The 15064-nt window shown below is 42.3% G+C and overlaps 1 protein-coding gene across 2 annotated transcripts in view; it reads right to left on the reverse strand.

Moving 5' to 3' along the window:
• Positions 1 to 3653: 3653 nt before the first annotated feature.
• Positions 3654 to 15064, reverse strand: part of LOC107391140 (prickle-like protein 2) — a 50388-nt gene continuing 38977 nt past the window's right edge. Inside the window, exons 3-9 of one of the 2 annotated variants that reach the window (XM_015968245.3) lie at positions 9220 to 9333; positions 8984 to 9121; positions 8236 to 8439; positions 6331 to 6517; positions 5740 to 5894; positions 4821 to 5622; positions 3654 to 4743 (exon numbers count right to left, since the gene is read on the reverse strand). In XM_015968245.3, coding sequence (XP_015823731.1) covers positions 3794 to 4743; positions 4821 to 5622; positions 5740 to 5894; positions 6331 to 6517; positions 8236 to 8439; positions 8984 to 9121; positions 9220 to 9333 — 2550 coding nt within the window. In that variant the 3' untranslated portion in view covers positions 3654 to 3793. Of the gene's footprint in view, positions 4747 to 4820; positions 5623 to 5739; positions 5895 to 6330; positions 6518 to 8235; positions 8440 to 8983; positions 9122 to 9219; positions 9334 to 15064 lie in introns of both variants that reach the window. The other variant, XM_015968244.3, reaches the window with a different exon arrangement.

Consider the following 15064-nt stretch of genomic DNA (forward strand, 5'->3'; position numbering starts at 1 on the left):
GTTTTTCAATGATTGATTTATGAATAACATCAGGCCATGATGTGAGTTAGTAGGTCTGTAGATGAAGAGAACATTTATTGAGTTCTGATTCATGCTCATATTTGAAAATGTTTGGGTTGTGCTGAAAGTTATGACCAAACAACATTTAAAGTGACGGTATGTATTTTCTTTGGCGATAGGAGGCAGCAAATACCTAAATCATTGCAAGCAAGCTGTATTTTTTTTTGTTCAAGTAAGACCTTACCGACGGATGTCCATTAGGGTCAAAAATCCCCCCAGCAAAAGGACACGCACATCAGACTTCCTTTCATCACGTGTAAAATAACCTCTTTGGTTCCCGTAGAAGGAATTATGTCATCTAATCTGGCCTCACCCGGAGACTGACCCGCTCTTTTAGATCTGATTTTTTTGGTCACGTGTTACGAAGCCACCAGTATTTTTCAACTGGGCGTCATTTCATTCTTTTTCAACATTTTGTTGGATATTTTCAGAGATTAATGGTAAAAACTACACTTTGTCATTTTGAAGGAGATGTCCGAATTATTTGTTTTATGGCACCATCTAGTGGCTGACAACCGTATCACACCAAGGCATTTCATTTCTGTATTTACGACAGAAAGAAACACCTCTCGTTCATGACCACGCTCCTCTAGCTGGCAAAACAGCTAAAGCACATTATGTTAAGTTGTGTGTTTTCATATATTTATATGAGAAAGGTCGCCAACTCTGCATCAGCCGAGGTACAGTGGGGCAAAAAAAGTATTTAGTCAGCCACCGATTGTGCAAGTTCTCCCACTTAAAATGATGACAGAGGTCAGTAATGTACATCATAGGTACACTTCAACTGTGAGAGACAGAATGTGAAAAAAAATCCATGAATTCGCATGGCAGGATTTTTAAAGAATTTATTTGTAAATCAGAGTGGAAAATAAGTATTTGGTCACTTCAAACAAGGAAAATCTTTGGCTCTCACAGACCTGTAACGTCTTCTTTAAGAAGCTTTTCTGTCCTCCACTCATTACCTGTATTAATGGCACCCGTTTGAACTCATTATCTGTATAAAAGACACCTGTCCACAGCCTCAGTCAGACTCCAAACTCCACTATGGCCAAGACCAAAAAGATTTCGAAGGACACCAGGAAAAGAATTGTAGACCTGCACCAGACTGGGAAGAGTGAATCTGCAATAGGCAAGCAGCTTGGTGTGAAAAAATCAACTGTGGGAGCAATTATCAGAAAATGGAAGACATACAAGACCACTGATAATCTCCCTCGATCTGGGGCTCCACGCAAGATCTCATCCCGTGGGGTCAAAATGATCATGAACGGTGAGCAAGAATCCCAGAACCACACGGGGGGACCTGGTGAATGACCTGCAGAGAGCTGGGACCACAGTAACAAAGGTCACCATCAGTAACACACTCCAACGGCAGGGAATCAAATCCTGCAATGCCAGACGTGTTCCGCTGCTGAAGCCAGTGCATGTCCAGGCCCGTCTGAAGTTTGCCAGAGAGCACATGGATGATACAGCAGAGGATTGGGAGAATGTCATGTGGTCAGATGAAACCAAAGTAGAACTTTATGGTATAAACTCAACTCGTCGTGTTTGGAGGAAGAAGAATACCGAGTTGCATCCCAAGAACACCATACCTACTGTGAAGCATGGGGGTGGGAGCATCATGCTTTGGGGCTGTTTTTCTGCTAAGGGGACAGGACGACTGATCCGTGTTAAGGACAGAATGAATGGGGCCATGTATCGTGAGATTCTGAGCCAAAACCTCCTTCCATCAGTGAAGATGAGACGTGGCTGGGTCTTCCAACACGACAATGATCCCAAACACACCGCCCGAGCAACAAAGGAGTGGCTCCGTAAGAAGCATTTGAAAGTCCTGGAGTGGCCTAGCCAGTCTCCAGACCTCAACCCCATAGAAAATCTGTGGAGGGAGTTGAAAGTCCGTGTTGCTCGGTGACAGCCCCAAAACATCACTGCTCTCGAGAAGATCTGCATGGAGGAATGGGCCAAAATACCAGCTACTGTGTGTGCAAACCTGGTAAAGACCTTTAATAATCGTTTGACCTCTGTTATTGCCAACAAAGGTTGTGTTACAAAGTATTGAGTTGAATTTTTGTTATTGACCAAATACTTATTTTCCACCCTGATTTACAAATATATTCTTTAAAAATCCTGCCATGTGAATTCATGGATATTTTTTTCACATTCTGTCTCTCACAGTTCAAGTGTACCTATGATGTAAATTACTGACCTCTGTCATCATTTTAAGTGGGAGAACTTGCACAATCGGTGGCTGACTAAATACTTTTTTGCCCCACTGTACGTCCTTAAACGCTCGAGCACTAACGCTAGTGGTTAGTGCTGACTGGCGCTCAGGACAGTGGGCGGGCTTAGTAGAAAAAAAAAATTATTAAAAAGTAGGTATTGCCTACATTATTTTACGGTACATAAGACAATTGCTTTTAAGGATTTTTGAAAAATCATCCATAATTCCTGAAAGGGGAAATCTCCGGACAGCAGCTTTAACTGTTTTAAATAACTTTGAACAGCAGCTTTCAGGATTATGGCTTTGAACTCAGATTATCCAGTCTGATCTTTAAAATGCTGAGTAAAGTCGATTCTTGTCCCGTTTTTGGGCTTTCTGCTGAGACCTGACAAAACTTAAATGATGCAGTTCACTGGTTGAAGTATCCTTTATTTTCAGTATAAGACAACAACAAATGAACATGCAAGTCTCCCCATCTCTATAATGTTATACAAATAATGATTCTTTTGTTACAAAATATATAAATATTTAAGACCATATCTACAGGACATTTACAGTACTACATCCATTGTTAAAGTTTATTACTATATATACATTTAGCAGGTATTTTTTGTAATATAATTATTTGCATTATCATTTTATTATTGTTAGAATAAGTAATGTTATTTTTAATATTGTTAATTATTTATAGATGATTCCCAAGAAAAAAAAGGAAGAAAAAAAGAAACAAAGCATGTTGCAGAAAAGAAAACAGGACCATACCTGACGTTACTGTGCCTGAATGGGCAAGGAGCAGAGGCTGCCTGTCCTTGGTAAAGCGTGGAGAGCTGGCTATGTAGATCACAAGGTTCAACAGACTTTTCTTTGTTTTGTACAGGGTGAAGTCAGGGCTAGCAAGCCAACACTATATTCCAGCAGCATTTGGATTCCACGGAGGTAAACAATGACACAGCTTGGAATCTAGCACATAGCTGTCACTATCCCAGCACAATTCCTCATTTGTCCACATAGAATAAGTTGATAGCTCTATGAGATGTAGGATTGGTCAGATCGTTGCAGGTTTACTTTCTGCTTCAGGCTGAAGAAATTGTGAATGCACTCACAGACACATACACACATACATCTTATTTACCTTGACCGCAGCATATTTAGCAGTCAAGTGGATCAGTGCTTCCTGGTGCCGTAATAAGACTTGATCTTGATCGCTGTAAACATTCCTGTTGTGTAAGAGAGCCCAACTTCCTCTTAAGATTAAATCATCCTGTGTAGGTGTACACAAACACTACCCAGTGTAGAGTTGTGCAAGTTCACAAGCACAGAACATGGGATGATTTCTCTCTTCTACCTTTCTGCGCGTGCACACACACACACACACACACATTCACACACACAAGCACACACTCTCACCTTCCCACTCTTTCTGTTCCTTCTCTCTTGCTCTTTCTCCTGTCTTCTTACCTTTTTCTCTCTCATCCTTTTCACTCTTCCATCCCTCCTTAGCTCCTTGCTCTAAATCTAGGAAATTATACAGTTTTTGCTCTTCCTCCTCTGGCGAGTGTGTAGCTGGCCATGAATTGGTCCATGCAGAGGTCCATGATGGGCACCCATCCCAGATGGGCTGTAGCGGTGACGCAGGTCCTCGTTGTTGATGTAGCACAGCTGTACAGGTCGAGGGATCGGTTCACTCAGGAAATACCCCTCATCTGGCTCAGACTCAGAGGAAGAGGAGCAGCTGGAGCACCAGGGGTCAGGACCTTCCATGTAGCCATCACCCCAGCATGGTCCACCCAGTCCTACGGGCTGCCAGCCAGCATTCTGCAAGGTAAGATCAGAAGTGGTGCGAGGACAGGTCCGGTGGGGCTGCTGTCTGTATCCGCCTGGCTCCAGACCGTACAACTCTCGAGCTGCTTGGCCAGAAGGGAAGCGATCATAATCCTCTTGGACGCGGCGGTAGGGAAGCTCCACCATTTGAGTGGGGCGGTCTGCCACCAGGTGTAAGGCATTATCGGAGCGAGAGCGGCGAGAGCGTTTGTGGTGGCGACTGCTGCGGTGCTGACCATTGCCATTGTTTCCGCGATGGTGCTTGCGGCGCCTGGGCTGTGGCTGCTGCTGCTGTGAAACAGCTTCTTGCCCATTTATGCGTCGGCGGGGCATTCTGTCACTCATGGGAGCCATCCGTAGGTTTCCGCTGCTCCCCATCACTCCAGTGCGTCCTTTGCCATCAAAGCCAAGATCCTGCGGTCCATCCCAGTACTGCAGTGGGTACCCCACTCTCAGGGGAGCATACATGTTGTTGTAGGGACGAGAGGAGGACAAAGACTCTGTGCTGTGAAACTGGACTGAAGAGCTGAGGGTGCCCATGTTGCTCTTTTCAGACACGTTTACACCGGAGTCCTTGCTCAGGTCAGGCATGGAGAACCGTGACAGATGCTCCTGACGTTTAGTGACACCATCCAGAGAGTTACCTGCTAAAACAGTAAAACAAACGTTACATTTCTCAGATACATCCTATAGATTTAAACCCAGTTGTGTTGTTTATTACCTGTAGGGTTAGACATAGTGAGAGAGTCCATGGATCCACGAGGGGTCTGTTCTAGGGGAGTGAGGGGCTCATTAAAGCTCATGGCAGTGATGTGGTTTCTTCTAGTCAGTGGGGGCCGACCGTCTCTCTGGAATCCGTGCAGGCTGATGCTCCTCTTGTCAGAGAAGCCTTGATTTTGGCTTGGCATCTCATTGAAGCTCATCTGTGTTCGGAGCTTGTTTGGCCTGAACTCCTCTTGGTTGTGGTGGATCCAGTTTTCATTGAAGGATTGACCCCTCAGGGCAGCCATAGGGGTCCTCTTGGCATTGCCTTGCTCCTTCCCCCAGGAATCGGGCCTTTTCCCAGGGTTGGCAGGAGTCTGGGCAGGCGGATGAGCATTTGTGTTGGGATTGTATCCCTGCCTAGCATTGCACTGACCCAGCAGATGTATAGGGGCAGGGGTGGGTGAGGGATCTCGTTGGGGGCCCTCATAAGAAGCAGGGATGTAGGATTCATCCCTGCTCATCCACACTTGGTTAAGGCTCGGTGCTCGACTCGGAGTGCGGCTGGGTGTGCGATTAGGCGTTCTGCTTGGAGTCTGGCTAGATGAAAGGCTTAATCGGTCCATCTGAACAGAGAGGGGATCAATTTCAGTAGACAGACGGTCAGGCATGGGTGGAGGAGCTGACTGGCGAGTCTCGGCACTGCGCCTATCCTGCTCGGCATTCCTGCGCTCCTTCTTTCCAATCTTGGTGCTGTGGCGGGACTCACGAGAGCGAGCGCTTTGGAAGGCAGAGTCTGAAGAGTCAGAGTCCTCTGGATCCTGATTATTTGAAACATTCAGAAATACAGTAAGTACTCCGTAAACAGACACCCAAACATTATTTTAAAAGTTATAACTGGTGCCATCAGAATCTAAGAGTGTTTTGAATTCTCTCACCTGACCAGCACTGCAGGAACGTGAGCAGAAGATCTGCCCCTGCTTTGGAAGGAAGGGGCGGCCCAGCAGAGATCTCTTGCAGCGGGCGCAACAAAAACATTCCTCCGTTGCGTGCCAGTGCTGCCCATCATATGTCATCTGGCCTTGGTCAATGCCTTAAAACAGGAAAGAAAATTGTCTTTACATTCATCCTATAAGTTAATTTATTTCCAGTGAACAAATGAACACAATCCAGAAGCCAGTGTTAACCAGACAGTATTCGTCTTGATTGTGTGAGGTTTTTCCATTTATTTCAATGCCTTCACATAGGCTCTCCAGCTCTTAGCAGTAATCATCTCTCACCGCTCCCATCTGGGTACAGTTTGCAGACACCCTCTGAAACCAACATTTTCACTTTTACTGGGGTTGATAATAACCATCTACATCTCACTGCACTGAACCCGCCTCTCTGCAGCTGCGGCACATAAGGCTCAGAGCTGACACCAGCGACACGTGCGTTAAAGAGCTGTTTGCGCTTTGGTGAAAGAAAAACACGTCCAAGTGTTTTGGCAACTGCTCATATATGTTAGAACAACAATGTAGGTGCTGTACCTATGTGTTCTCCACATGCATCACAGTATTCTGCATACAGAGATTCAAAGCAGTTGCAGCAGTGTGGCCGTCCGTCCTTCATGATGTAGCGCTGGCCACCGAGGGTGGTCTGACATTCATAGCAGCAGAAGTGCTTCATGTGCCAGTGCCTTCCCTCCGCCTCAGTGCATTCATCAGCAAAGATTAACTGTGTGTTTCAGAGGAAAAATGTATCAGCAAACACAAAAAATGATCAGAAGATGTTTTGATAAAGCATTCTGAATTATTCAGCAAACTGCTTATCTGAGTATTTGCACAAGTATGGCTAAACACAATGTCAAGTGTGCTCTAGTCTAAATAAAGAAATCAGCTCTCACGATTATAACACTATAGGATGACAAATAACATCAGTGTCTTTAGGTGGGATTACCACCACGGTCCCTGGAAGCTGATTTATAAAATCTAATCTGAGACAAAAGTCAAAGAAGTCAAGCAGCCAAGAGAAAAATAGAAAAGTGAAGCTTACATTTGTTGTCAGCCACTAAGTAAAAGGTAAGTCAGTAGCACTTTACAATAAGTGTCCCTTTATTAATGTTCGAAAGAAAGAAAGAAAGAAAGAAAGAAAGAAAGAAAGAAAGAAAGAAAGAAAGAAAGAAAGAAAGAAAGAAAGAAAGAAAGAAAGAAAGAAAGAAAGAAAGAAAGAAAGAAAGAAAGAAAGAAAGAAAGAAAGAAAGAAAGAAAGAAAGAAAGAAAGAAAGAAAGAGAATGATCTTTTATGTAGTGCCTCTCAAGATAAAAATCATGAGGAGCTTCACAAGAACAAAAAACGAATTAAAAATATGGTTAAAAAAACTAGTAAATAAAGTATAAACAACCTTATGTAATGCATTACTAAGCAGACACCCCCAGCCCTTAACCTTACTGACACTTAATAGTTAACAACTGTAACGTTAATAAAGGGACCCTTATTGTAAAGTGTTACCTGATAATCATGTATTACCTAACAGCAGATAAACATTGCAGATTATTTAATGTGAAAAAGAACACATTTTAAGCATCTTTTTGTTGAAACTAAAAATGTCCCAAATCATCAAATTATAAAATCTCTAGACTTTTTCTGCATTATTATAATTTTTTTTATCTATCTATCTATCTATCTATCTATCTATCTATCTATCTATCTATCTATCTATCTATCTATCTATCTATCTATCTATCTATCTATCTATCTATCTATCTATCTATCTATCTATCTATCTATCTATCTATCTCTCTCTCTCTCTCTCTCTCTCTCTCTCTCTCTCTCTCTCTCTCTCTCTCTCTCTCTCTATCTATCTCTCTCTCTATCTATCTCTCTCTCTATCTCTCTCTCTCTCTCTCTCTATCTATCTATCTATCTATCTATCTATCTATCTATCTATCTATCTAACTTGTCATTTACATATTAAAGCTATGAAATTAACATAATGAGAATGGTTTGTTTTCTGTTTAAACTGAGATTATGTCTATGCTTCTGTATTGTGAGCACTTACATTTTAGTTACATCAGTAATCTTTGATCAGAGTAACTAATGTTCCTCATTTAAATCAAGCTACACATGGACGTCTGTCCTTCAGCTCTCTTTCTTTGTCCCATTATTGGGTTCATCATGTTGGGATGCCTCTCATTTGTCTGTTTAAATGCCCTTCACACATATTTATTATTCTGAGGTAAATAATTAAAATTAACATTTGGACTAGAACATAGATCCTACAACTTCAAGTGAGTTAAATTGTCATAGCTTTACAAAATAAGGATTTCCATTATCTTTATGAAAGAGATTAAATCTTTTCACGTCAGACCAGTTTCTAAAGCCACCCCAGTCTGTGAGCTATGAACCATTCCACATTTCCACTCTCGAAGAGCCCCCAGCCCAGTCAGGCGCACCTCATCACAGGCACAGCACCGGGGTTTCAGCCTCTCGGAGTGGTGCCGACCACAGTAGACCTTGCCGTCCTGGTGGAAGTATATAAGATCCACCAGCAGTTCCTCACATGTGCTGCAGACGAAGCATCGAGGATGCCAGCATTTTCCAGGCCCCGCCCTGGCAGCAAAAACTACAATTTCACCTCCGTTTAACTGACCGCTGCACTGTAATCAAGGAAAGAAAGGACAGTGGAAGGAAGGAAAAAGTGAAGAGATAAAAGATGAAGGAAGTCAAGTTGTTGAATGCAAACTGCAAGATGGCAGACAAAGAAGGTAAAAAGGTTTTCATCAAAGAGAGACTAGGCAGTTTTGGCTTACTTTTAGCACCCCCTAGTTTTAGTTTAGTACAACAGAAAGCAAAACTTTTGTCTTCAGCCTTCATTAGTGCCTACAGGAGTGGTTCATCACTACATGAAACAAATCAGCTGTGTTCATGATCTATAATATGCAGGAAGCAGACTGCAGTGCCAGGTAAGTCGGCTCCATTTTTGTCAACGTCTAACAGACCAGACCGGCACTCTGAAGTTGCAAATGCAGTATTCTGGCCACAGTTGGCAGTGGGGGTATGAGTGACATTTCATTAACCCTGTAAATGGTCATTTTAGCACAGACTGGCTCAAGAAAATGTTGCAAAGTATCCCTTTAAAAACAATTTTTTAAAATGCGTTTAAAATAAGAATCCTCTAAATGAGGAAAATGTGGGTGTTACCTTTTCACACGCCACTCCGCTGATGGTAAGAGGGAAAGGCCGGACGCTGCCTCTCCCTAAGTTATCCTTTTTCCTCTGGTTGCTGAAGATCTTAAGCTCTCGTTTCTCCTCCTCATCCAACGCATTACAGTAACGCACCTGAAACAGCGGTTCATCATCAGCATGCATCGACAGCAGAACGCAAACAGAAATTCTTAGTTTTCACATGCAGAAGAGGAATCTGTGCAGTATTTCACCTCATTGTCATGTGGTGGCAACTGGTGAAGCAGCTGCTTGATGCGATACTTCTCCCCTGGGCTGTTGATGTAAGGAACCTTCTCTTCTGGTAAGATGTTATAATACTGATGCACCTGAAAATAAAATAAACATGTTTATGTTTGATTTGTTGCAACAGCAATAACATTTAGACACGTCACAGAGACACAATGGGGCAGATTATACATTGACTCTCTATTTATTGCTGTGAATGCTTTTCTGTACACTTGACAGAAAGATCTGGTTTTAAAGCCTTAGAAGGCTCCATTACAGCATGATGCAAAGCTGCAGGACAGAGAAAGAAACAGAAGTGAAGGGATCCTTCTCTAAGGGTTTATTGTTGCAAGAAACGCTGCTGGCATACAAATTATGCTTCCCATTGTAAAATAAAATATTAATTACAGCAACTTTGAGTAAAATCTGAAGCTGGTGGTATCAGAATCTGTAAATTGCACTGAGTTTAATGCAGGATAGGTTACATACCAGGGCTTATTTCATTAATTCATGTAACAAACCCAATCAAATGAGTCTTAAACTACTTTTAAATTCGTTCAGCATGCTCTTCATGCCAATAGATGTTGTTTATGCCCTCTGTCTTTGTCGCCCTTGGAAGTCAGTGCCACGATGGGAAACTGAGCGGCACAATGAGCTGCTGCTGCTGCCGACTTCACCTTGAACAGAATGAGGTTCTTTAAAATTTTAACAGCCAATATTCTCATTGCTTTAAGAGAGAAAGAGAGACAAAATGATCTCAGTTTTCCGAACCCTCGCTGCAGTTAGGATTCATGATGCAGCAGGTTGCGGTGTCCTCTCCGTCTCCTTGTATTTACATGCTAGTCGGTGAAATAAAGCAAACCCTGATTGGCAAACAAGAGGGAGACACTCAAAGGATGGAAAGCAATCTTGTTGCTTGTCTGATTTTCAGCGAGGTAATCTTTAATGCAAAATTCTCTATGTTCAGTCAAGTTTTTTCCTATTCATTTTACATAATGAGTCAGGTGGAAAATGGAAAAAAGGGCGTGCCTCTCCGCCCCTCGTGCTCTGTTCCACGTAGATTGGCTTGGTGAGAAACATCTCTTCTCTTTGAATGAGCCATAGGTGAGCTTGTGCACACAACTCCTCTTTTTTCCCTCAGTGATTTATCTGCAGATGGTTTTCATGGCCAATAATTAGCTGAAGTACAAACAAGCTTCATTTACTGTCTTTCAAGCAGTTCTGCTCTTCTTAAAAGGTCAGAAGCAACTAATATTCTGTTGTCGATAGATCTTTGAATGACCTTAGTTTGGAGAAACAGATCAGTTCTGATCAGACTGAAATGCTAACAGCTAGACACCTTGATTTTTTTTACCATTATAAAACAACTCCAACCTTAAAGGTGCATTATGTAAGAAAGAAGTAAGAACGACATCCCGTGGTGAAATTTGTTTTCTGATGCCCATTTTTCAAGCAAAGAGTGACTTTCTCACTCTCCACCAGCAGAAGCTTGTCGACGAGCAAAGTCGAGTCATACACAGTAAGCTGACAAATAGATAAATGCATTTCACTGTAATATCAAGTTGACACTCATTGAAAAAGTAGCTTGAGACTTTTTTAGGGCTGATGTCATTTGTTCATCGCGGGGGTAGAAGCTCAAGTAGGGCATCCCAAACAGCCCTCTCCTCAGCCACTTCCACCAGCTCCTCCGGCAGGACCCCAAGGCATTCCCAGGCCAGATTCCTACTGGCAGGACATGCCCAAAACACCACCCCAAGAAGGTGTCTAGGCAGCATCCTGACAAGATGCCCAAACCACCTCAGCTGACTCCTTTTGATATGGAAGAGCAGCGACTCTACTCTGAGTCCCTCCTGAATGTCCGAGCTCCTCACCCTATCTATAAGGCTGAGCCAGGCCACCCTCTGGGGGTAACTCATTTCGACCAACCGTATGTGGAATGCTATTCTTTCAGTCATTACCCAAAGCTCATGACCATAGGTGAGGGTCTGGACGTAGATCGACCGGTAAATCACAAGCCTTGCCTTCTTTCTGACTCAGCTCCTTCTTCGCCACGACAGACCAGTTCAGGGTCCGCACCAACGCAGATGCTGCCCCAAGCCACCTGTCGTTCTACCGCTCCCTTCTCCCCTCACTTATGACCAAGTCCAAAATTCTTCTTTGAACATCTTAGGTGTGTTCTTGCTGTGTCGTATCTCTAATTCCATGCTGTAGTTCTTTTTAAAAACACAGAGCAGTTTTGTTTACCTGTTTTCCCGCTATGTTTCGTTTGCGGCTGCAAACTTCCTCAGGTTGTCGCTACCTGAGGAAGTTTGCAGCCGCAAATGAAACGTAGCAGGAAAACAGGTAAATAAAACGGCTCTGTGTTTTAAAAAAGAACTACAGCATGGAGCAAGTCCCAAAGATACTTAAACTCCTCCACTTGAGACAGAACCTCCCTCCTGATCCAGAATTGACGAGATGCCCTTTTCCGGTCGAGAATTATGGTCTTGGATTTGGAGGTGCTGATCATCCCAGCCGCTTAACACTTGGCCGTGAACCCACCCTCCATCACCCTAACAAGGGTAAAGAGCTGGTCCACAGTTCCACTGCCAGAATGAAAACCACGCTGCTACTCTTCTATCCGATTTCAACCATTGATTGGACCCTCCTCTCCAGGACCTTGGAGTGGACCTTTCTGGAGAGGCTGAGGAGTGTGATCCCCCTATAGTTGGACCACACCCTTTGGTCTCTTCTTCATAAAGATAGGGACCACCACCCCAGTCTGCCACTAGAGCCGATTATTTTTTTTAAATTTCCCTTTAGCATTGTTAGCTCAACGTTAGCCTCTAGCTTTCTTTATCCACTATTTTCAAAAAGACGCAGTGGCTTCTTAACAATACAAGAAATAACTTCTGGGTCGCTCCTGTATCTTGCTTAGGATTTTCACAAAACACTGCTGCATTGCGCAGGCCCATGTCAAATTACAAATGGCGACACTGCAGAAGACTTAGCAACCCCTCAGGCTGACATATTGTGAACAAAGACTACTTTGCTCTTTGGTCATTTTGAAAGGAGAAAAAACTGACAACCCCTTTGTCGACTGAGAAGTAAATCTGTCTCAATGTGACCTTCATTTCAACTTGATTGAGACACATAAAATATTAATAAATACTAATGTTTTTATCACTTTTAAAGTTTTTACACTTTACAATATCAAATTAGATTATTGGTGAACGGTTATTGGTTATTGTAACAGATAAATGAAAATGACAACTAAAAGTATAACAGCTAGCTAGCTCCTTAGCTTATAAAAAACAATGTAACACAATTAATGGTGGCTTTAAGGTTTTAAAATACCAGTAGACTGTAGTGTGATTTTGAAGATAATTGGTAGGACAGAGTTTGTGATGGACCCTCAGAAAAAGGCTTTATCTTCAGTAATATGATGCTCTGGTGTGTTGTAGTGAAGAAGGATCTGAGACAAAAGGCTGAACTCTTGTCGAACTGGTATGCCTAAGTTCCAACATGATCAGGATATTTTGATCCCTGACCAAAAGAACAACATCTGGAGTGAGTTTCCACTGTAAGGTGTCCAGGATCAGCCTTAGAGAAGGTGAGGAGCTTCACCATCTGGAGGAAGCTCAGAGTAAAGCCCCACATCAAAATAAGTCAGTTTTTCTCATAGTTCTGAGGTTTTCTGTGCATGTTTTTTTAGAAGGAGTAAATGAGGCTGACCCAGAACCCGATGGAGGGAATAAATGCTCTTTCTAGTCTGGGAAAACCCAGGGATGCTTCTTTAGTAGCTTTAGAGTTTCACTGGGAATGGAATGTCTGGATGTCCCTTTTGAACCTGTAACTTCCTCCATGGATCAGTGAAGGAAATTATGGATAAATAAACTGCTATGAAAGTTTTAGACCTTAAAGATGTTCTAAAACTGTAAAAATTGTTTGAATCTGGTCCTCATGTGACTAGCTGTTAGCCCATCAATCTTCCAAACTGAGGTTGTGATATTTTCTGTCTGAAGTTAATTAAATCAATAATAGGATGAATTAGTTCAGCTCTCGCCCAATTGCAGTCCAAGTAGCCAGTCCTTGTAGGCATGACATGAAAAGTTTCTTTTTATGTGTTAAAGCAAATAATTTTAGAAATTTCAACAAAAGTCTGGCATTGCTGTTTGTTTTTCTGTTTCTCAGATTGTGACATTCTGTGCTTGAGTTGGGTTAGGGTGCTAAGGAGGAGTGAACATAGAATATTGACACAGATGTTTATTCTAGAAGGCAAAACATTTGAAAAAAAAAAAACAATCTTAATGAATGTTGTCAAATGATTGGAAATGTGACAGCTCAATGAGCAGTTCTTCACAAATGGGATTACCCCACCCCCACCCCCCCACCCCCACCGATTTACAGAAAGACATGAGAATTGACAGGCTTAAACATCATTACATTCAAGTGCATTAAAAATGAAAAAGGCCACTACAATTGGCTGCACCTCCTGCCGGATAACAGAGGCTGCAGTCTCTTTCAACATCCTGTCAAGATGGCTGACTAGAGAAAATGACAGTTATCGGCTCTTCCTGTCATCTGAGCCCTGGGAGGCCTGATGCATTATTGTGTTTCTCTCACTGAATAAAGACAAAAGTGTTTAGAGCTCATACAGCTGAACATAAAATTTAGATGCTATCTCAGAAAATGCAAAGATAAAAAGTAAACACACACACACACACGCACGCACGCACGCACACACACACACACACACACACACAAAGGACAAAGCGTTGATTCATTAGGCTTAGATGTGCATGAAGTTAAATGCATTAAACTGCAAATGTTCCAAACTGGGAATAGTAAAATCTGCAAGCTCATATAAACTGCATCACATTTCCAATTAGGCTTCACTGACTCTAATTACTTCTCCTCCACAGGGTTTAAATCTGCAAGAATGTGTTAAAATATAAAACAAACAGAGTTCCAGTGAACTAAAAGCATCACTGTGCCTGAAAAATTAAAATATGCACTGTTGTGCAAGCGATGGTGATCAGGGAAACAATTATCTTTAAACGTGAAATTTTAATTTCAACATTCAAACGTGCAAACGATTGTTAAATGATCCGATACTAGACTTGAAACACAAACCAAACAGTTTACCTATGTTTTTACCTGGTTTCTGCTGACTGTACCATCAGCTTTGTGCCTGGTGGTCTGTTGGACTCTGAATTAGGTTCCTGGATAACATCAGTTTAAACTCTGACAGCTGAAAAATGTCCCTACAATTATTCTCCTGTGACAGCCAAGTCTCTGTGATTTGTCGTGGATGTCAGCCCTGCCCTCTCATTTCCTTCAATCCAAACACAGATATCGTACTGTGGGTTTACAGTGACCACAGACTATTCATTTCTTTTTCTTTAGAATTCCAAATTTTAAGTGACAGCTGGTGGTGATATTTGTAGGAAGATCTAACAGATATGTTACAAAACAGCTGCAGATTAGATCCCAGCAGCAGCAGCAGCATCCCATCTGAAATAAAGAAAACCTGCTTCAAAACAACAAAATGCCCAGTAGGTATAACAGCACGTAAAACACATACTGTAAACCTTACACACAGTCTCTGCAACAAATGTCTCAAAAGCTCTAATAAGAGTTTTAACTGTCATTTATGTTCATTCTTCCATATTTAACGGCTTTGCAAAACGCAACTTCAAACGGCTCGACACTATTACTAATCACTTTGATCAAACTGAACTCAACATGAATAAACATACCTTACCCTAAAGAGAAGCACACTTCAACCCCCAAACACAGCATAGGGCGTGGTCAGATTGTGGGCGGAGTCAGACATCTTGTTTACTCATC

This window comes from Nothobranchius furzeri, chromosome 15 (assembly GCF_043380555.1).
Source record: "Nothobranchius furzeri strain GRZ-AD chromosome 15, NfurGRZ-RIMD1, whole genome shotgun sequence".
In the NCBI taxonomy this organism is placed as follows: domain Eukaryota; kingdom Metazoa; phylum Chordata; class Actinopteri; order Cyprinodontiformes; family Nothobranchiidae; genus Nothobranchius; species Nothobranchius furzeri.